Here is a 24538-nt window from a genome sequence, read left to right on the forward strand (position 1 = left end):
CAGTTAAAGCTTCAGAAAAAGGCAGGTTGGGTGGGAAAACATAATTTATTTCATTATTTATGTACATGATGGGTGTTATCAGCAAATACGAAATAATCACACTGCTCGAGGCAACCACAGTATACTAATTGGACACAAAAGCTAATATATTCTATAGGTAACCGTGCTTTGACTTCGCATGATATAAAATGTCTCTAGCATGATTGATAATAAGGTTTTATACTTATAATTACGTCAGTTAAATATTCGACCACTATTGCCCAAAGACTGTGCTGGCTTGCGGACAGCCGTGCAACCGTGGCCTCGCAATTCCTTCTACAGGGGACCCGCGCACTCGAGATACTACGAGGTATCACAATTCAATATCTATCTAGAACATTTCCCTCCCCCTAACACTCGTGTAATCTAACATTGAAATACATAAACAATTATGCATTAAGTACACACCGATAGTTCTTGTCACAATCAAAAAACAAATAGTGCCGTTAAAAGGAATAGCCCTACATATAACATTATCACGATTCAATACTAGCTGAAATCGTAACTCAATCTTACGTCAGTCTTATATCTATATTAAAATGATGCAAATATGGAATATATGGAAATTGAAAGTGACGTCCAATTACACCGAAATTGATATTTCCTTAACCTATCAGACTACACCAAAAATAAATATGCTTACAAGTACATTTATATACCACAGGGTTTTGTTAATACTGACGAGTCATACAATCGAAACTTCAGAGATATGATATACATAGCACAAACTCTAAGACCACCCGCAGTTCACTCGTAGGTATGTTAAAGAAATAAACTACAGATTATATTGTGCTGCTCGACTTGAATACATTAACGCTTTGATAAGGACAAAAAGCATGCTTTTTTACAAATGACGAAGATCTTGAGCATCTGTTTGTAATTGCCAGTATGAAATTAATGAATGAACATATTTTATATGTCAATGGTTCCGATAAAGTTACTAGCAAGCTCATGAGGGCGTTACTATATCTAAAATCGTCTCGACGACATCATGATTCCATACGTTGTAGATTATTTCGTAACAAAAATAAATTTTAGCAACTTTGGCATTTGACACGTACGTACCTAAACTACAGTCGAATATCTAGTGCGTTTACAAAATATACTTACATATTATATCGTATCTCTGAATATGGAATTCACATCTGGCCATCTCTGATCCGAGGGCCTACCGAGTCGTTCATTATATACAAACAATAGGCACTGAATGTCTGAAATGTGATTGGAGAGAAGGAGCTGGTGCTCCGTTGCTGTAGTGGGAACTACTCTAAGCCGGCTAAATCATTACAAGGTGCTTAGAATGCCTTATGTGCGTTCGTGTGATGCGTGTTGCAAAATATGTTTCCAAACGTAAACAAACATGTCTTCAAGGGTCTGCACAGTGCACATGAGACATTCTTAGTCGGTCTGGGAACAAGCGGAAGCGCGGCGGGAGGATTCACTCCTCGGCCTCTGCGTCGTCTGGGTTCTCGGCCGTCAGTAGGTTGGTGTTGTCGTCAGCCTGAAGTTCGGCGGTTAACTTCTGGAACAAATGAAGTTGTCAGCTTTTGTTGGAGGTGACATTTTGTTTTCTCGATAGGTATTTATTCAGAATTTCTTTTTGCCGCGTGCTTCGTAGTTAGAAGAGCTCCCCAAGTTTCAACCACGTGATGTAATATCTGAAGATAAGGCTTATGGCGCTCTTTGATCTAACCGCACCTTTATTAATCAATCGAGTAAGTACGAAGCCGAAACTAAACAAACAGGGATTTATCACAAACTTTTTTCCATAGGGTAGATTTGAAAGATTCCCATGTCAAAATCAGGTCGCGAACTCAGTTGACTGTAAACAATTCTTGATTTCAAAAGGAGTAAAATATAATTTTATTTACAGCCAAATTAGGTATGTCTTAGGAATACTGGTTTTTCGTGTCCACTACCCAAATACACTTAGGGTGGATTCGACCAAACAAGAGTAAATACTAAATAAATATTAGTCTCAGAATAAATCGTCAGTTTTGACATAATTATTTCCCATACTAAAACTGTCAATGTATCAGTTATACCAGGAGTTATTCTCGGATAAAAGTTTGGTCGAATCGGGCCTATACATACCCCAATCTGCGCGGTGGCGGTGTGCGCCCTCTTGCGGCGCCTGACGGCCAGCGCGAGCAGCAGCACCAGCGCGATGGACGACAGGGCTGCCACCAGCAGCGGCAGCAGCAAGTTGTCGCCGGGGGAGTAGCCCTGGAATAACGACAGTTAAGTTTCATAGACTAGCAAGATGACTGGTTACTGGGAGGAGTGATTTATTAGCCAACTTGTCAATAAAGAAAAGTGAATCATTTCAACCAAAGAATAACCCTCCTTGACTTCCCCTGCGACAATTTTCAGAATGGCCAGTTCGAAGCGGCCTGCATCCAGAGGCTTCCTGCAACCTTTATGGCTATCTGTTCATCTTGTGGGTGTAATAGAAACTATCAAAATTATTTCTAAGGAATATTAGTGGTGCTGTCGTCATGGCCTAACATTGTTTTGTTTTCAGCTGAACGGTTACTTTTACTGGAACGGGTAATAATTATCTGACTGGCAACTTTTACGGTTAGGTCGTGGTAAGGGTGGTACGCTTACAGTAAAACCAATTACATGAAAAAAAGCCCTCTGTAGTGTAGGACCTACTACTATTTCACAAATAATGCCGCAACATCTAGGTATAAGTGCTTTTCAATCATAGGTGAGTTTCCAAACCGTCACTTAAGGTGAATTAAAATCATGTTTTTAGTATGAAAGTCGTGTTGCGCAGTTGGTTGTTATTGAATTACCATAAAGTAATTTGTATGCGAATCGCGAAGTGCGTAGTACAGAAACCTTTATCCTTTTTGGATCATTTCAAAACAAATTGAAATCATGGCGAAGTTTGCCAAGTTTATTATTATCAGTGTGAAGATAACCGGGTGTTTTGTATTTTTTGTTGTTTTTAGCTAGCGATGACTCAAAGATGAATAAATTAATGCGATGTAGATACGGTTTTAAATTGTTTTTTATTTAAAGAGCGGCTATTAAAACGAATTTTGATTAGATTTACAAATCCTTCCTTATGATCTACATTTACCTTGTTTGAATTTTTATATTCAGAAATATCTATATCTACCAAGATTAGATCAGTCTGTGGACTGTAAACGATAATGTCACCTCAGGTTTTTGCTAGACGCAAAAAAGTTACATAAAGAAGCTTAATGAAAATTACCTAAATAAGTAGAATATTTTTCCTGCTCATTCTTAAAAGCACCAGTCGTTATCCGAATGATACACAATGACTTCCTCGGCGTGATTAATTGAGTCATTTGGCCTTATTACAGCCGTAGTTCTTTCGAGAGTAAGTAGGTACCTATTTGCAATGGCTCACTCACAGGAGTTAGTTAACCTAAATAATACTGACTAATGTAATAACACACAATAAGTACCTACTGTAATAATAAAGTTTCTGGTTGAATAGGTATTTATAATAATTAAGTATTATTTATTATACCTAAATAAAAATATTCAAACAGATTAATTATAAAACTTCAACACAATGAGTCTTGTTAAAATGCTTGTGTTTTGTTTTTGAATAAAGATAAATAGTAGCAATAGAAATGTCCTTTTTGTTAAAAAAAAAGGGATATGGGAAGTACCTACCTTAGGTAGGTAGTACCTAACCAATCACAGCTTTTTACCCGACTGTGCCAGAAGGAGGCTTATTTTCCTTGGAATTAAATTAGTCTAGTAGGTATATTATGTAGGTTTACCTACAACAAGTATTCAATAAGGATAATATTATGGTCACGTAGTAGTACGATATGTATTAACTTGCTGAATAGTTAATGCGCCTATACCTACCCTGTTATTGATATCGATGGGGAAGAATCTCGCTGGATTTCCCTAGCGACTTGCCATAGGCCAAGATATTGGCTAACTAAACAAATTAAGAACGTGTACGAACGAATTGAACATGCTTTTAAATTTTTTCAACATATTGTGTAATAATGTGAAATTAAATTACTAAGATGAAAAAGGATGTTATTTAGTTGCACAAAAACCAAAACGAAAAGTTTTATTCACACTTTTATGTGACCTCTACCATTAAAACCGTCTTAACAATGATAAGTAAGTACCTATTCATAATAGATTATGATAAGTAGGTTCTATGTTTGAGAAGCGAAAAACAAACAAAATTTTGCCTTACTTGACCTATAAAACTGAAATTCAAAATTAGGTAATTTTAATAGGTGATTGTTCTTATACCTACCTACCTATTAGATTATTATCATTTTAAGCGGAACTAAAACCGCTTTTTTGTAGTGGGAAAAACTGTGCGTTAATATTATTATTTTATAGCTTGTAGAATAATCTGATTTATAGGTGTGACGTGTGAATAATCTTAGAATATTTGCAATGGAGCACATCCGCCTGCTGAAGATGACTTAATTTTAAGTTAAGGTCAAAGTTGATTACCGTGCTCAGAAATACAGAGGAGCTTAATAAATAAAGCAATTACCATATTAGGAAGGGTAATTATTTAGGATTTAAAACGATCCTAGACTATTGTCGTTTTTAAAACTTCATTTTAACGAGCTTAACAAGCTTATAAGTAGAGTGTATAAGTAATTAAGTATAGAGTTCAATCCAGTTCAATCCGTCAACTAGGTACTCATCAAACATGTTAAGTACTCAATTAAAGTGAAAAATAGAATAATAGACATGCATGTCACACTTAATATTATCGCCTTTCGTGTCTGTTTTCATAATTTTATAAATGTTTCAGCTTTACGGTTGAAACGGTTACGAATAAAGTGTGTTGTGCACGCGACCGCTACAACTTTGACGTAATATGTGTGTCAATATTATACGTGTTAGGTAACACTCACTGTCCACTGGAAGTACGATGACGTGTCCACGAAGGGCCACCGCGCGCCGTACCAGCCGCTCTCGCCAGCCTTCAGCACCGTCACCTCGTCCGAGTCCGAGCTGGACGAGTCCGGCTTCGACGGCGGTAGAGAAAACACCTCGTCCACCTCCAGCGACTCCTTAAAGTCATCGTCGTCGTCCACAGACAGTAGAGTATCCTTCAGGTCCTTCAGCTTTGACCTTTCGCTATTCGTCGAAAATTCCGTCGTCACTGGAGTCCGAGTTGTGGTCGGTTTGGTAGTTATTAATACGTCGTCGAACACTTTCGTACTCTGAGCAACTGGTTTCTCCGAGGGCACGAACGCACGAGAGTAATATCTGAACACATTGCGCAATGTGATAGGTTCAGGAGTCACAGTTGGACGAATTATTATGTCCTTCTCCCAAGGCTTCACCGACATGTAGTTGTCGAGGAGGCGTATGCCGCCTGATGGAGTGCCGATGAGTGGAATTTCTGCATTACCCTCCGTTGGTATCGGGCGAATCGTAGTAGAAGCTGTCGAACTCTTCCAGGACCGTAGAGCAGGCATAGTCCATGGTGGAGTCGTTGGCTTTTCGCTCGTCACTGTAGCTGATGTAGTCGAAGGAGGTAAAGTGGATGACGTTGTCACAGTACTTGTTTCGACTTTTGCGTCTAAAGTGGATATGATTTCTGGAGAGATTTTAAGTTCCTTTTTTCGCGATTTCACTATTTCCCGTCCAGCGGGAGCTAGAGGCGCATTTGTGATCACTTCATGATTGTCCTGCTGATTCCTTCGAGCGTACAACGCACCGTTCATAACATAAAGCGGAACAGATGCGAGAGCGAGTGCAACTATAATTCCAAAAATAATCAGTAAAACATATTTCACGGTAGATCTCCGGGACCGCCGAACGTGGATCGAGGGGCTGTAGTCGCGGCCCTTTCCTTTGAGACCGCTGTTGTTTAGCACCTCCTCCGTTTGCGGAAGAATAGTGTATTGGAGACTATTTTCACCGTGTCTCACCGTCTTGTACATGATAGCGGATACGGCGTACCACGAAAAGAAACACTACGTTTGGTCGTATCGTGAGTTCCTATCACATGCTCGCACTAGTCACTGGAGTGAGAGTCCACGATACGCAAACGTATTCGGGAGCGCGTCAACGACGAGAGACGTCGGTGCGGGGCATCTCGGGCTCTCGTGCTTTGTGCAGCGACGTCGCGCGCGGTGGCGGCGCCAGCGCGCATGCGCCACAACATTGAGCGGCTGCGCGCTCCCCCGTCCTCGGTTATCCCGACTTTTGAGGTTATGACTTCGACGCCGGCTCTTATTTTTCATCAGCCCATCTGACAACAACAATAACATAACATTCTCTTTAATTACATAGCTCATATAACGCATTAACTTGATACGTATTACGTGTTAGCGCGACATTGATTAACGCCGCCGACCCTTTAGGTATTCACAGTGTGTGAACAAAAAATTGGCATCAAATGAAATGGAAAATGTATTTTGGTAGAGGGTCAAATAATGTAATCGAATGCTGGCTGGAACGGTCAGTTGAGCAATCGGGTTTGGACGGAAAATAACATTCTACAGATTTGTGTGGGTACGAGTGAGGTCCCGGGCTAGGGGTGATTGGGAGATCGTACCTGCGTGAAGGGTCTATATTTACGCAACATTGTAAGATACGCTTCGAGAATCGTAATCGTCTCTCGTCGAAGCAGCTTCTTTGCATGAATGGGTGCAATGACGCGGCATTTCATCCGCGTGTTCTTTTTAGGATCGTTCATCGATGAAATGAGTCACGTTTCTTCGTAACTGACATCCCTGAATTATTTGTAAGTATTGATCAGATGCAGCGACGCGACGTGTAATTATTTAGGAGGGTTCGAAGTCCACTGACTACCCGTCTGCGTCATTGGAAATGCAAACTAATATGCATGTGGGCAAAAACTAGCATGAGGCAGCGACCACGTTTCCTATTGTGTTAGTTGTTGTCTCCCGCAGATATTAGCGCAAGGATAAAATTAACAACGTCCGTTGTTTCGAGTTCTAGAATAATTAGTGTCCTAAATTATTATTTCTAATGTACAACAGATGTTTGTTTTTGACTCTACATTTTGGTTATTTATTAGATCATGCTTCATTATAATAGAGTGTTGTTAAAATTAATTGTGAGTATCTAGTCTGTTTGCTGTAGGTAGGTACTTTTAAACATACATAATATTCAGTGAAGTACCTACGTAAGTGCACTTCTAATTACGATAACTATAGGTAATTATTATATAATGCATATAAATCTTAACACGGCAGCAGTGGTGAATGTCGTCGTGCCTGTAGGCCTCCTTAGTACGGAAGTGTCTGGTTTGGAATAGATCGACTACTTAGATAAGTACAAAAGTCAATTAGATTGTAGTATTACAACCGCCTCTGTGGTCTAGTGGTAAGACCACCTGCTTCAGACGCGGAGGTCCCGGGTTCGATTCCCAGTGGGGGCAGATTTTTCTGTTCGGTTTGGTTGGTGGTAGGGCTTATTCTAAGTCCGCCTGGCTAGCTACCACCATCTTACCTAAGTCTGTCGCCATAACAACAATGTTAACAGCATTGTTGTGTTCCGGCAGTTAAAGGTAAGATAGCCAGTTACTCTGTGGTTGAGGATTCCGGGTGAAGCTCGCTTCCACCTTCGGCCTGATCATCACTTACCATCAGGTGAGATACAAGCCAAGAGCTTCCTCGTTGTGGATAAAAAAAAAAAAAAATTTATACATGTTACAATTATTATTCTATCTCAGTAATTTTGAATTGTATGAACGACGGTACCTAAGTTGAAAATTATGATTACCGTGTACTATATTACAGTAACCTACTAAAGTGTACTGCAGATACTTTGATGTTTTCAAAATTCAAGTTTCAAGTCGAGTGTCTAAACCTGCGTGAGAGCAGCTTCGTAAAAAAGCAGCAACAAAGACGCTCGCAGCAACAGGCAACTCCAATCAAGATTAGAAAAAAACCCGACAAGGAGTGTAAACAAGTTTTTGTGTCCGGTCAAACCTCGATCACACCATGCGAATACTAATTCTCTTGACCTTGGCCCGCACCACGTTTCCTTTCGAAATTGGTTCGTGAATGCGATATTTTTAGAATAAAAGTAAAAAGAGAACGGCCGACGAAATGAAAGGGTTGGCCGAACGAATCGTCTCTTTTTGTTCGACGGCCATCTTTTTCTACTTCCAATTTGGTGCGTCGAGTTAGATAAAGGGTTTGGTTGGTTCCGCGTCTCAGACGATTCTTTAGTAGTCGCTCGAGATATCTGCTTACAATAACGAATCGGCTTATGTTAGACTGTGTGTTGGTAGATATAGAGTTTTGGAGTGAAGCTTTTTGTTTCGTGTAAGATTTATTGTTATTTTTTATTTATCAATCTTGTTCGTGTTTGATAAAAAGTGACTTAGGCAATCTACACACCTAAGTATCTAGTTTAAATTAAGGTAATAAGGAAATGCGAGAGGGGACACTTTTAATTCGGACTCGCCCAAAACTATAAAGTCTCATTGCATCATAAGCTATTATAAACTTTCCTTTCGTATGTGTTCTATGTCTATGCGTACACACAAATAAAATTGAGCACGGCGTAGGGCGTAGGATATTACAGGCGTCAACAGTTTGTAGCCGAGCAAAATGGTCGCAATAAATAAGCGTAGAGCGAAGACATTGCCTCGTATCTGATAAGCAGATACAAGCACTGTTTAATGGGCTTAAAAGAGGACTTATACTTGTCGAGGGTGGTCACCAGCGGCGTAGGGCCGCGGTTCTAGTACAATGACATCGGGAAGGCGCTATTTTGGTGATCCTGGATGCCGGCCAGCTCGCGCGTAAATAAAGGCTCACGACGCGATCTCCTCGACCATTCCGACTAATTTAGTAATGCCCCGCGGTACAGGGCGAAATATGGCTATACTCGCTGAACTTGTAGCGGATACTTTGGAACGGGCCATACCGAGCACTATAATAAGAGCTCTAATAAGACTAACAGAACTCGCTCTGTTATTACACGCAGCGTGTATCCTCGAATAACACAAACGATGCTCATAATAATCCACTATATTTTCTTGTGTAGTAACAACGTAAATTAGAGCACGTTTAGACCGTGAAGTGATTAGGCAAACTTAACCCTTCATTTGGCAGTGATGCTTTTAAGCAACAACCACTTTGAATATTTCTACAGCACCAAATAATAAGTTTTGTGCAAATCATTCGATTTTGTTACGAAGCTTAGTTCAGCAAAACACTAGTAAATCGGTCGTCGACTGAGTTTTGAGTGATTTCATATTCATATTTCTGTCAGACGCCAAGATGACGCGCAATGAGAATAACAAAGACGGAAGTTTTATGATTTTATACTATTTTGTCATCTCTAATTGTTTTTGTTTTGTCTAAATTTTATTCATAATAAATCAAACTAATCATATAAAGCAATATTTGGTGTAGAAACTGTGTTTTCTAATATATGACATGCTTCCGAACCTCGATGTTGCCTAGAAGCATCAGTGCCAAACATCTAACAAAATAGGTTTATCTTTTTGTTAATACAAAAAAGTGTCAATACCCAATAAATCAATCATGTATTACATGAATAATGTTATAGAGATGGTATACAATTACTTTTGATGCAATTATGGACCCTGTCGGGCACATCATTTTAGGAGAGAGGAAGAATTTGCTGTCTGTCTCTGTGTTGTCTGTCTTCAAGCTTATACCGCTGAACTGATTTAAATGATAAACACATTTTTCTTGCGTTGAAGTCAACAACTATAGCAGATAACGGTAACATACCAGTTTCAGAAGCTAAAGAGAAAATAAAAAGCCAACCTTGGCTCGGCATATTGATCGTGAAGTAAGATGACATGCGTCATCTATCAAATGTTGGAGAAAAAGGTCGTTGTCGACTTTGCGAAAATGGCCAAAAAATAGTTTAATGCATATAATGTGAAATACGATTGATTTTTTTTATGATTTTCATATAAAAAAATAATTCTATAATATATCTCAATGTTATATTTAAGTACCCCTATTTGGCAATGTGGTAAATAAGCAACAATCGTTTTTCGCGAAAATACCAACCAAATATTTTTTTTATTATTTTTCTTAACTTTATTTGATAGTAACAATTAGGTCTAAATAGATTTTATTGAAAAAATCAAACAATTTGTGTCTTGCCAAATGAAGGGTTAAGTCCCTACGACGGAAATCGCACTTGGCAAAAAATGTGTTGGTAATTCAAAATAACCTACACAACCTTGAGGGTTCAAAGCACATCCTGTCAGAATATTTTACGATTTCGCCTAAATAAACATTTCGGCCAACATGTGTTTGTTCGGAGCCATCGTCCGACCGAGACCGACTGCAGGAGGACCAACCTCATAAAAGCGTTATTGCCAAAAGAATATTGTTTCATCTTCATAAAACAATTTGACGGAGAAAACTTGTTTCTCTACCTGCTGCACGGTAAAGGGATGCACGAAAGATTTCGTTACCAAATATTTTTTTCGGCGTAAAGCGCTTTCTAAATATTGTGTCTCGCCTCTACCCCTCGGGACTCAAGATAAGCCCCCCTTTGGTTATCTTATCCGCAAAGCGACAACTACTAAGCCTTAGATAATATCTGAAGTCTCGTATAAAAAGTGTCCTTAGTTTTACTCCAGGGGCTCTGCAGTCTAGACGCTGCATTAGTACGAGTAGTTGCAGTAGTTTGGTTTCAGTTGTTGTATTTTATTGCAACGAAAACATGGGAGCAAATGTAGAGATGGACAAATCGTCTAATTTTCTACCTTACAACATTACACAACATTGCTACAAATGACAATCGTTAACTGAGCTGATAATAGACTCTTTGAAACTAGCATCTAAAGTTGCGTCAAGAATAAGATGGGCCACGTAAAAGTCCTGGAGTGCAGGCAATTTAATTTTATTCTGTGGTTAAACTTGATAGGTGATAAACGTGTCACCGTGTGATGGTTGACGGGCGGGTGCATCGTCCGCTCCTGACCCTGGCTGGCCCAATGCCACGATCCTCGGGCTGGGCAGCCGGCCAACACCACCACCCTTCCGCATCGTTCGCACGTTATCATTCTCAGTGAACTGCGCGAACGCATTGACGATTTCATACCATTTGGGGTTCAGAAGATGCAGAGGTCATCACACTTATTCATATTGTCATTTTAATGTCATTGTACTGGATCACTTACTTTGGTTGTAAGATTTTGAAGTTCTTTAAATTCGGCGAAAATTCCACTCTACCGGTAGGTATTTCGAGTATTTCGAGGTTTACAACTGAAAAAAGCAAGAATGGGTATTTTAATTGCATTCTGCAGTTTACCAACAACATTATTTGACAGTGCTATAAATTAAAGACGGAATGAAATGATAACGAGCTCACAAGATTTCTGAAATTTTGGCTCCATGTACCAAAATAACACCAAATTAAAACCAATTCACACACACCTTCACTGTTAAAGATTGTCTATATTAAAGATATTTTCTATAATATTATGACGTTTGCAATACAATTATTAGTAAGTTAAGTAGGTATTTTCATTACCTACTGAGCTAGTATCACCATGAATCCCGTACATATGTAAATGCCTCTACCGACACTGATAACAGACTGTAAACAAACAGCGGAATAAATATATAGTGTTAAGGATATTATTTATAGCCGGTCTTATTATGTGCATTGTTTATCAAGAGCGGCAATTAATCTTGGCTAATGAAAATTAACTTCACGCTGTATTTTTTAATTAAAATTTAAGGAGAAAAGCTGTGTACCCCTGTCTGTTAAAAATAATTGAGAATCTTTATGAGAAACACAACACTAGCAAAATATATATACCTAATATGTATGTAGGTATATCACAAACTGATATCAGGACGAAAATTGCTTCTTAAGCAAAATCTGTTCAGAACAATGCGTGTCTAAGTATGACTATTTAAATTAAAGTCCCCCGCTGTGCTGTGAACAATTAATAGAAAGGGATTAATCTAATTAATTAAATGTTTCTATTCTAAGAAAGCTATTAAGAATCCCTAAGAAGACAATAAGTATTTTAAATCAGCGAAAATAGTTTTCTGAGCTGAGTGCTCAGTAATCCCAAGCGAAGCCCCCGGGATCACTAATACCTACTTAGTCATTCGTAAAAAATCGTTCATGTAATGGATTTTGGCGTAACGTAATAATTTATTTAATTACGTATGGAAGCGTTACTAATTTGATTTTACCTTTATTAGCAACTGATTAACAATTTATAAGCGGGATCGCTAACTCGTTAGCAGGATAAGTGCTTGTTTACTCGTATGATTGAATCAGAAATTTATATGGAAACATTATAAGTTCGAAAACGTGTTTCAGACGTTACTATGCGACCGGTAATAACAGCTTCAAACCTATGAATGATTGTGATACGTATTGTAACGAGTTTGCTGGCAAAAACCAACATAAGAAACTAACCAAATAATTGCTTACTTATACAATCAATAGGTATGGTTTTTATTATAGTTATCCGTAAGAAATTTAATCTATTATACTCGTAGTAGATGACCTTCTAATCTGTTCAATCGTTTTTTCATCTATAACATCTCAATATGAAATCATTATTACATAGTATTTATTCCTAATACAATTTGGCTTAAATGAGTTGATTATCGCTTATGTTATTGTACTATTATCCACGTCAATACCGATCGATCTCATCATAATCAATTTACTTTGAGTAGCACTAACATTCCTACTTTTAGTACATTGATACTGTATAGGCATTTTATTAATGTTACGTTTTACCCTTGTACTAAGTTTATTGGCAAGCGACTCTGGCATTGGCATAGGTACGAGTAGGTCCAGTGCGTTGAACCGTCCGAGCACATATGCGAAAGTGCAAGTGCATTGCCCGATCTTGCACCTACGACAATTATAATAGACAAGGTTCATTGCGGGCGCGGACCTATAAATAAATTGCAACCGAGCTCATTTATCATGTGAGCAAAAAATGTAGAGCCAAAGATTTAAGCCCTTTTTGTCGTCGTTTCCCAGCAGGGAACAACTTTTCCATTTTGGGATGCCCAAGCAGGCAAATGACATTAACAACACGACATCGTAACTTTAAAAGTTAATTAACGAAACCAATGTTCGGACCCTTGTTTTTTTAACAAAATTGCGTTCTTTATCATTATTTTGGGAAAATATAAGCAACGAGAAGCACAAAGAATTATCAGAGTTGTGATTATTATCATCCAATTAACATCGGATATCTTAATGTAAGTAGGTACCTAGCTTTTAATAAGTCTGAAAAACGTCTTCAGTAATCTAATATCTACGTTGTCAACAACGTAATAATACTAAATGTCTATAGTTAAGCATCAAGTTTATGAAAAGGATACAGAAGTATCTAGTTTTTTATCAAGTTATATCTGCGTTTAAAACAGCACTTTAACTGTAACGATGTAGGCATTCATTTGCATTACGCCAATCGTAGTTGAAGTACGCGCGAGTGGCAATAGTGGGCAATAGTCGATTAATTGATATTGGAAAGATTGTTCACTGACATATCTTATGCATTTCGTTACATGGCAATATCTTGTCCAACGATTTATTTAGGTAGATAATTTCAATTCGTATTTAATTGCCAATTATTGGTCCGTAGAATTAACTAAACTATTATAATTAAGCAAAGAGGTAACGGAGGGTCTGTTCGTCTTAAGTTGACAAGTATCCCGGTGATTAAAGCGAACTCCTAGTGACATTTTGAACATATACCTACGTGATAGTATCACATACGTAGGGTATATTGCACATAGATATGAAGACGAGTGTAAATTGCACGAGACCGCGACGAACCTGTATAGTATACATGCCCATACATTAATACACGTCACCTTCCTTGTTCCTTGGTGTTCCACCCTTTTCGAGATCCACCTCTGTTAGACAGAGTCGACTTAAGGCATTGTCGCGAGGGCTTTGTGTGAGTAACGTCGCCTGGAGCGTGCTTACGAGACTCGGCCGACGCTAAACACTTGTGGTTGAACAACGTTAGTGACAATGGCTCAAAATTATCCACCGCGGCTTTTAAGCCGACTACCGCACCTGTGCCTTGTCCCAGAGAGCTTACATTTTAATAACACCCTTTTACCGTCTTAATAAATTATCTGGATTTACATTTTCAGGTGCTTTTGTTTATCTTTTGTTTACCTTTCTCAAAATGTTCCTACTTATAGCAATGAATAAGTTGAATGTCCCAAGAATAATTTCAATTTACAACAAGCTAATTAGTTTCATAATTAAATTGCGCAAAGCGTTTTAGCAAAGCAGGAAAAACCGAAAAAAAATTGAGCTTTTTTGTATTCAACGGAGTTCGTAGTAATACCGCGTGAATTTGGATTAGGGCCAGTAGTTAGATCATTCAAAATACTTCGCCTTGGACTTGAATCGGTTCATTGACGTTTGACACGTAAGACCGGGAAAAACACCGGAGTAGCGGACAGCGGACAGCTTGTCAGCCCAGCAAATGCTCATGTAACGCTATGAAATATTGCCCAGGCAACAGGCAAGTCAAGAGATAAATATTTTCCTGAGTCCCTTCATTATTTTCAGTGCCAATTTTATTTTACTACTGTCTCTCAGATGTTACATAAATATTCCTAACGTCGTATTAGATTCGCTAGATAAAATAAACAGCGGTCGGTTCCAGAAATTTCTAAAGGAAGTTGCATAAATCATGTTCTTCCAGCTTAGACTCTGAATGTTCCTCATGCCTCATACTGTGTCGTACGAGTGTATTCGTATGCAGGCACCAAACCACCGCAGATTACTTAGGTTCATTACAATGACCTGAATATTAACCAGCCTTTGTGTTCTTTCATAGCAATGGCATTCCATTAAGCTAAAGTATTTAGCATACAATTTTGTAACTAGTAATTGTACGTAGATGTATATTGGTGGAGCAGTCAAGGCGAGCCTATCGCAATGTAGCTTGTAAACATAACTGGTAACGAGCCGCAGTCGATTCATAACATTATCTAAATGTGCGAGCGGCCAGTCATTATGAGCTATACTATGTAGATTGCGTTAACTAAAAGTTTTTATTATTATACATGTCGCGTAATACACCATGTAAGATAAAGCTGCGGTCCACATGTGCGCTTGCGACGTTCCCACGCCCCAGCCCTCCTCACCCCCGCTGTGATATGTACCATGTGGCATCGACCATTTTTGTAAGAGCTATTCTTTAGCGTTTTCATTTAGGGAGTGATTTGAGATTGGTAGATGTCAGAGTTCATTGTAAAATGGTGAATTATTACCTCCCGCGTTTTTCGTGTCGCATGTTCACGCCTAAGGCTTCAGGAGTGACGGCTCAACGTTAATTGACCGACGTGTAATTGATTAATGAAATATTAAAAGGGGAAAATGGGTATCTGTGGAGATGCGTTGTCACGCGGCGCCGACACATGGCCGTTTGTTTGTTTGAGCCTAAATTCTAATTACGAAATAAGGGATGAGTGGTGAAGCTCCGCTGAGAGATTACACTTTACACACGCTGATGTGTGAGTGATGGAAACAAGTTGCTGAAATGTTTCGTCAGATAAGAAGTTGTTCTCTGAAACTTTACGACGTACTCATATGTTCATTGATTTCATTGGTAGAGCTATTTTTCATTAACTTGTTTCGTATACACTTTGACATATTAATTTGCATAATTGTTTAAAAATTGTCTACAAAGATGTAGGTGTGTGAGCAATATAGCTTTTTTCATAGATTTCATCAACAAAGAGGATTTCCAAGAGAAAGCTTGCTTTCCATTTAATTAAATCCAAACAGTAATCGTTAATTGAAGCAAATATCCTTATAAAGAGTGCACTAGATTGGCACAATCACTTCAGTTCACTTGTGGGGATTCCAGCAGATACTATACACCTGCCGGCCGCAACCCGACACCCAGACACCCTCGGGGTCCCCTCTTTAGCCGATTCTGTGAAATATTTATACAAAGCACTCGCATTACAGTATAGACTGAAGGGTAGTTGCTTCTTATTGAATTAGACTGTCTGAAATATAAATAATGGCACTGTCTGTGTTTTTCATTTACCAACTCTACCATTTGTTGTTTCATTGTTATTTACATAAGTGACTCTACATAAAATATTGTAAGAATATCTAGTTATTTAATTTACATAGAGCTCTGTCTGGGATTATGAGCATGACATCAGCAAATTAAATGTTGGCTCGGGCTACTGAGAGAAACGTCAACTTTTCGTCTGGTAATTATACGTTACCTAGAGCTATTTGTAGGTGAGCTTTCAATTCTTTGTCTACAAAAATATGCAAGTAACGTTATTGCACACGCTGAGAGTTGGACACGATTGTGCTTGTCAAATTCTCCACACAATATGCACTGAAAAAAGGACACAAAAACCCCTAAACATGGGTGAAGTCGTAAAATATTGTTTGTGTCATTTCTGTGTGCGATTACGTTCTATATCATAGAGCCGCTTCTCGATTTTGAACCTTATTTACATTGAACAAGAGTAAAGTTTGGATGTATGTGTCTTTCTTATATGCACACGTGCACCAGCGTGGCACCTGACCTAACCCAACCTTGCACTTGTGATTTGACTCCCGCATGAAGAGGATTAGTGATGTGGAACATTAGAGAAGACAATTCAAAGTCGATTGTTTAATTTCTCTCTCAAAGTTAATGAGAAATCTATCATACGTATCATATCAATCAAGTATATTAATTTGAAATATTATAATCCATTGGCTATGTCTACAAATCCGCACGAAGGCAAAATGAAAACCATTTCGTAATCATATAAAAAATAGTGGTGTTCACAACCGAATAACTTAGGCTTTCTGTTAGTTCTTCAGCATCTTCCTTACTCTACCCTTCACCTTGCAGTTAGGTGCAGAAGAGTATAGTGAATACTGATCCAAATTTTTATTTTAAAAGCATCGACTTGTAACTGCCACATCCGTCCCATCACTATTCTGTTTTGTTTCTAAGTGAGTGGGGTTGACGGGACATACAAAAAACGTAGTTCTAATACGGTGACAACGGAAAAATTTCGGGCCCTTCTTAAGAACAGTTTGAATGTTATTGAATTTCTCGCCCTTAGAGCACTGCGTAGATACCCTGATGGGTCATAAATTTTAATATGGCTGTGTGGTTTTCAATAAATAACCACTTGGCAGTAGAAATTGCTTTTGCCATTAAGTTTTTATGGTATTTTTCAGGAAGACTTCTGAGTGCTGGGTGAGGTTCGTTAAATTTTTCAAGTTTTAAAACTTTAAAGAACTGTTATTATCGAGTAGATTCGAGTAATTTTAAGTTTGCTAATGGTAGTGTATTAATATTTTACATGTTGATGCTATGTATGTAGAATCACTCAAAGGCTGATTGTTTTCTTAGTTTTTGAATATTTTATAATAATAATATTTTGCACTTTGAGACGATCAATTAAGACGATTGAAAAAAAGTTAAATTAGAATAAAAATAAAAAACAATAATAAACATGCATTTAAATACATCTATACTTATAATAAATCTGTAGAGAGGTCAATTCTGTACATGAAATATATTTTCAAAATAACTATCAGGGGGTGATTAGTGATCGATACTGATGCCAAAAATGCAATCAGTAAAATTTTTGTCTGTCTGTCTGTCTGTCTGTCTGTCTGTCTGTCTGTCTGTATGTTCCTTATAGAAACAAAAACTACTCGACGGATTTTAACGAAACTTGGTACAATTATTCTTCATACTCCTGGGCAGGTTATAGGATACTTAGGAATTCCCACGGGAAAGGGAATTAGCGGGAAAATCCTTTTGTATGAGAAATCTAAACCGCTTAAGTTAGATGCTTGAAATTTGGCATGCAGGTACCTTAGTAAACTTAAAGCTTAGTTACAACAGGATATTGCAAAATTCCCACGGGAACGGGAGTTAGCGGGAAAAAACATTTGTATGAAAAATCTAAACCGCTTAAGTTAGACGCTTGAAATTTGGCATGCAGGTACCTTAGTAAACTTAAAGCTTAGTTACAACAGGATATTGCAAAATTCCCACGGGATCGGGAGTTAGTGGGAAAAAACATTTGTATGAAAAAATCTAAACCGCGTAAGATAGACCCTTGAAATTTGGCATGCAGGTACCTTAGTAAACTTAAAGCTTAGTTACAACAGGATATTGCAAAATTCCCATGGGAACGGGAGTTAGCGGGAAAAAACATTTGTATGAAAAAATGTAAACCGCGTAAGATAGACGCTTGAAATTTGGCATGCAGGTACCTTAGTAAACTTAAAGCTTAGTTACAACAGGATATTGCAAAATTCCCACGGGAACGGGAGTTAGCGGGAAAAAAAATTGTATGAAAAAATCTGAACCGCGTAAGATAGATGAAGGGGGGGGGGGGGGGGGGGTAAAACGAGATCCACGCGTACGAAATCGCGGGCGGCCGCTAGTTTATAATAGTCTTACTTCCTACTAATATTATAAATGCGATTGGATGTCTGGATGTTTGTTACTCTTTCACGCAAAAACTACTGAACGGATTTTGTTAAGACTTTAGAGTATTATTGTTTATAACCCAGAATAACTATTAGGCTATAATTTATGACGATCTGTGACAAACTAAATTTCACGCGGGTGAAGCCGCAGGCAAAAGCTAGTCTAATATAAATACGCATATTCATAATGAATCTTTATTTAACTTCTTTCATCATATTTAAATCATGCCTATTGCACAAGAGTTTCCTTATAAACAAAGCGTACTTCGTTATGTAGAGTTGTTCTACAAGTCTTGGTTAGGTTCAAAATTATAGTGTGGATTTGCACTTTATATTCGTAATTTAAATGGTGTATTAGCATAATAATCTCATATAAATAATGTACTTAGCCATATATAGCGTGCGAATCATGTTGATTAACATTTAAAAGGCATCAATTCTTGAAACCATCGGGAGCTTCCTACCTCGTGCGACGAATAAACTGACAATGACTTTTGCCTTATTCGGAATTTTAAATTATTTGAGCTTTACAATCAATCTTCCTTGATCAATTGATATAAAAAAACGCGAGTTATTTCAATCAAGTATCATACTAAAATATACAACGATATCGTTGGATTTTAAATAACAGTTGTAGAACAATAGCTAGTATAAGTCAAGACAGGTTTTTGAATTTTTACTCGCATCCTATAGCAGTCGTTTTGTTTGTTTCTCCGAAACGAAGAGGTCGAGTGTTGCATATAAACGTGCGCCCGCGCATGACATGAGACAGCGAACGAACGTTTCGAAAATAAAATATTAATTTTGCTATTTTTATTTTTTTAATGCATTATTATTATTCTAGCACATGATATGTTGTCTACGCCCTTGTTATAATGAACTATTGTGTTAGTCGTTCAGCTTTATTTTACGATTACGATGTCTGTAGTAATCTATTTTAACTAAAATAATTATATCAATCACATTTAATTTCATTTTAAGAGTCACGTTATTTGACAATTGGACTCGATTTGGTAAAGATTTAATATTATTACAACCTGTTTAGTGTTATTAGCTCGATTTGGCAAAAAAATATGAAATAGTAAATTGATGACGACTACTGCACAGAATAATATAATATAGCACTAGAAAACATAGTTTTAAAGTGGACATGCCAATTTATGATTTCGTTAATTAAATAGCATAAAAATCTATTAAATCCTCTAAGTGTCGTTAGGGGTGAGTAAAACCGTGATAAGAAAAACGATTTTATTTTTTATCTATAGCTATAAAAACACAATTATAAAGCTTGGAGTATGTAAAGATGACTTTATGTAAAGCTTGGAGCTTTATACACTATTATGAATGTAATTAGTCGCCAGAGTCGTATGTAAATTTCGAGCACAGATGACGTAGCGAGATTTCCAAGAGGTGTACAATGCACCTTTATGGTATGCTAGCCGCGTGAAGCCTACTGCAGTAGGGAGGCTAGTTTCAGATATCGATATCGATATTTTAGTCACTGCATCGTGCATTAAAAATGCGAGTATATACGACTTGGTGAAGGTTACGGGAAGAAGCTGCATGCGGGCAGCTTAGGACCGGTCGTTGTGGAAATCCAGCTGTAGACGGAATTAGTTGAAACGAATGTTTAACCATTAAGGCTAAAATGATGATCATTCGATATAAGTTAATGCTATCAATTTCGTTGATAAATAATGTAGGTAGGTATTTACCTACATTATTTATCAACGTAATTGATACCTATACCTAATAAGGTAGGAAAAACGTTACACACTCATTTTTTATAAATGACTGACACATGCTGAGACGGAGTCCTTTTGCTGCCGCAACTCTGCTCACATTATTTCATTTCTCATTGTTATTTATTTTATTTTATAATTTTGAATGTGCATGTTAAATATTGTATTATGTTATTTTGTTGAACTATGTACAGTCGTGGTCAACTAATTAGGGACAGACAGAATACTAAGCAATACTAAGTGTTCATATCCTATTATTGTGAGCTTCATTCGATATTACTGACTGTTACTTTGTAAACATATTGACTATCAAGTAATCTATTTAACAGAATACAATAACAACAAAAAAAACTTACTAACTTAATAAAAAAATTTGATCAAATCACATGAATCGGTAATTATGGTACGGACGGTCTGGCCACCTAATTAGGGACGCTTAAGTTTTTCCTTCTAAATTAAAAAAAATAAAAAGTAATAACTTTTATTCTGTTCATTTGTAATTTCGGCATCAATTTGAAAAGCGATATTCTTATCTTGCGAGTTAAAAACTCATCAAATTATTAAAGGTAATGGGCTGAAAGAAAAGCAACAATGCGCTAAGTTATAATCAATCTTTATCAGTGTGGATGGCCATACCGGTAAATTGCAGATCATCTGAAATGTTCCAAAAACATGAATCTACGATGCAGTGGCTTATTTCAAAATCATGAAACCACAGAAAGTATGCTTAAAAGGAAGAGGCCAATAAAAACAACCATACAAGATGATCGCAGAATGGTCACTCTCGCAAAGAGAGACCCCTTTAAGGGTTCCGTTCTGATCAAGAGCGAGATTTTTGGACCAGAACCGACTGTTGGAGTATCTGCGAGGACCGTCAGAAGGCGACTGGTGGAGGCAAAGCTTGTAAGAAGAGTTCCTCGAAAAGTTCCACTACTGAAGATGGAACACAAAGAAGCAAGATTGGCGTTTGCAAGAAAGTATGGACATTAGGCTTTTGCTCAATGGATTAATGTGCTGTTTTCTGATGAGATCAAGATAAATCTTATTTCATCCGATGACAGACAATACGTGCGACGACCTGTAAAGTCCGAAATGATACCAAAGTAAACGAAGAAGCAGGTGAAACATACAGGCGGCAATATAAAAATCTGGGGCTATTTTTCTGGACATAGAGTGTAACCTATAAAAAGAACTGAAGTTAAACTTGAGCAATTCCAATACAAATAAATATTGGAGAAAACGATGCTATCGTATGCTGAAGAAGTCTTACCAGTCTCATGAACATTTCAACACGATAACGACCCAAAACATACCGCGTACTCTGTTAATTCGTTCCTAGCGCAACAGTCAGTGACGGTACTAGATTGGCCCGAAAACAACTCAGACTTAAGCCCTATAGAGCTTATGGTATGAAACGAAGGAAAAAGTTGCAGCTTAACGTACTGGCACTAAAAATCAGCATTTCGTGGTATTTAATGATGTTTGGAATAATATTTCTTTAGAAACCTGTAATGATTTGATTGCATCCATGCCGCGCCGATGTCAAATGGTTATAACCAACAAAACCAACCATATTGGTTATAAAAATACGTTTGATGATTTTGTTTTGTATTCTATATTTATTAATGAAAACTTTTTATGTAATAAACACTTAAATAATTTCCAATTTATTTACATTTACAGTGAAAGTGTTACGTGTCCCTAATTAGTTGTCCATCCCTAGGTCAATAAATGTGTAGGTGGCAATGATTTATTTATTTTAAAAATATTGATCGCAACTAGCTAGTTTCTTTTCTGGCCTTTAAATATTTAGAATACTAGCCAAATTACTTGTTATTAATAGGCACAAGCTACAAAGCCTCGTGAAGATTTTTTTTTTCGGACTGGAGAGACGGTCTTGTGTTTTAGTCATATAATGTCCCTAATTAGTTGACCACGACTGTATGTGACTTTGTGTGCAGCAAATAAATGCTTACTTACTTACTTACTAATAGTGACCAGAATACTGTCAAAGTCTTGAACTTTTTAAATAATATCGACAGTGCCTACATTATTTAAATTCTGTTTTGTCCCATCACTACACAAGCCAAGTTGTAAAGCTGGTCACGCACTTCCCTAAACGCGTCCCATCGCATTGTCCCGCTCTGTAGGCAGACGGAGTATCACTTTACAGCATTATTACAAATACTGAAAATGACGAAGTACCTTACAATCGAGTTGGCAGTGTTTAATGGAGAGCCCTCTATTAACATTTATTGTGAGCTTAATGTACAATTTGAAATTTTTATGTAACTTTTATGTGCCTTTAATAACACTATTACGAGTGTAACTTACATGAAGTTAATGAAAATAAAGCATGTGCTTTCAAATTACAACCAACAAGGTACATTTACAAGCAACAATAAATACAGTTTTAATCTAGATTGTAATCCAAAAAAGTTAAAGTATATAGCAATAATTATGTAAAGAATACAGCAATAATTTCATAGCTACCTATATTTGAATTCCTTTAATCATAGTGCTTTCGCAATATTACATTAGACAAACTTATCCTGCTGTTTTGTCAGCGTTAATGGCGGTTAAAACTTTGCACACATCGCTCATCCCTCGGGAACTGTGCACATATTCCTGGAAAACAAAAGACAACTCACACAGGGTTATATTAGTGCTGTGCATTTTCAGAAGTGGTGAGTAGGTATTTTCAGAAAACCGAATTACAATGCTCAGAGGCAGACAATGTGTGAGTTACGATCAAAAGTCAAGGAAACGTTACTCATCGATGCCATATTAATATGGCGTATCATTGTTGCAAATGTTCGGTTGGCTAGACCAAACCATAGACTAGCGTGCATGATGGGTGACGAGGAAACAAAGTATGGTATGATACAGTTTATTATTCAGGAAGGACTCGCGACCTCGGCTATATTCGCACGAGGAAGACATCGTGGTAAGCGGTTTATTTTAGTTCCTACATCTGTAAGGTGCGGCAAGTTCCGACTTTGTTTCAATATTGATTCATTGAACAAAGATTTACTTTTGGACCTTGAATGTAATCGTTTCAGCCTCGTGGTAAAAAGCTCGCCGAAGGCGCAGGACGACCTGAGTTAGAATCTAGATATTCTCGATAACGATTCTAGGTAACTAACTGTCTGGGTGCACTTTGAGTTGTTAACTTAACTCTTGTCCCAGTTCATCTATTTATAGTTCGACATTTGCCATTAACTATTCAACCCAAGGTTATGAGGTTATAATGTATTTGCAAATCCAAGTATTATCACAGAATTGCTTAATATTTTGTTTGTATTTAAATAGGTATAATAAAATTGCTGTACCTAGGTCAATTTTAGGTTGGTATTTCCAAAAAGGGGCTATTCGAATTATGATTTAAAAATAATAAGTTTTTATTTAGCATTCTACATTACTGGGTAAAACTATGCGTCATTTTTTACATCGTTGGACTTTCCATGAATTTTCGTGTAATTTGTATTGAGGAAATCTTTTGTTTCCTACATACATAGGCATAACTTGTTATTTTGGCGAAGTAATAATGCAACATGCACCGACAAATTATCTTGCAAACGAAAATTAGGTAATTGGCTACGGAGAAGGTAATTAACTCTGAAATGTTTGTGGATACTAATTTTATTTTATGCTGTATTGTATCTAAGTAACTCGGAGACGAATGTATTTGTTGCATGCATATTAAATACTTGTCTGGTGTGTCAGCTTTAGTAGCAACGTTTCAAAATAAGGAACGACGAATTTGAGTCTTTTAGAAAACAGTGATTCTTTTCAGCTCCTTAAAACAATCCATAATTTTAACCTAACTCAATTTTAGTTCACTGCTCAAAGTTTCGCTCCGATAAACATAAAATTATACTGCTATCGTTCCTCGTATTTGTTGGTACGTGCCAATTTGATAATCAAAAAGTACAATAAAAGCTAAACGAGATGTCTAGTTAAAATATCAGTTTTTTGCCTCAACAGCCTTCGGGTATGTTATTCAAAGGCGGACCTAAAAACTGGTCCTACAGGCCGCGGCTCCTTTGACGTCCTTCCGATGCGCGCGCGCCGTGAGCTAATAACCACTGACTGAACTCTGCTGATTAGGAATATGATTGAATGTTTTCGGTAATTAACGGGCAAGACCCACCATATTAATGTACTCGCACCTATCGTGTCTGGTAAAAAATTGATGTGTTAAAAGTGCGGATAAGGCCCTTTTTTTGATCTGTAGTTTAGTTTCAGGAAAAATTACTCTTCCACTGATTTCGCGAAAGTATTTCACATTAGCTAAAGAAATACTTAAGCATACT

The 24538-nt window shown here is 37.4% G+C and overlaps 1 protein-coding gene across 2 annotated transcripts; it reads right to left on the reverse strand.

Moving 5' to 3' along the window:
- Positions 1-26: 26 nt before the first annotated feature.
- LOC135077844 (uncharacterized) lies at positions 27-6118 on the reverse strand. Of its 2 annotated transcripts, none has more exons than XM_063972381.1 (3): positions 4926-6118; positions 2134-2265; positions 27-1558 (listed from the first exon to the last, which is right to left on the reverse strand). In XM_063972381.1, the coding sequence occupies exons 1-3, from the start codon at positions 5961-5963 to the stop codon at positions 1478-1480; spliced, it is 1251 nt and encodes a 416-aa protein (XP_063828451.1). In that variant the 5' UTR covers positions 5964-6118; the 3' UTR covers positions 27-1477. The 2 variants fall into 2 exon arrangements, with proteins under 2 accessions (XP_063828451.1, XP_063828450.1); XM_063972380.1 differs by having other exon boundaries at positions 27-1561.
- Between the last annotated feature and the right edge of the window lie 18420 nt (positions 6119-24538).

The sequence above is a fragment of the Ostrinia nubilalis genome, chromosome 14 (genome assembly GCF_963855985.1).
Source record: "Ostrinia nubilalis chromosome 14, ilOstNubi1.1, whole genome shotgun sequence".
NCBI lineage: Eukaryota > Metazoa > Arthropoda > Insecta > Lepidoptera > Crambidae > Ostrinia > Ostrinia nubilalis.

Bases quoted from the DNA above. Each gene is read 5' to 3' on its own strand.
- LOC135077844 (XM_063972380.1), bottom strand. From the start codon at position 5,963: ATGTACAAGACGGTGAGACACGGTGAAAATAGTCTCCAATACACTATT. The intron at 2,266-4,925 runs GTGAGTGTTACC...TCGTTATTCCAG, and splicing joins CATCGTACTTCCAGTGGACA to GGCTACTCCCCCGGCGACAA. The intron at 1,562-2,133 runs GTATGTATAGGC...CATTTGTTCCAG, and splicing joins CCGCCACCGCGCAGATTGGG to AAGTTAACCGCCGAACTTCA.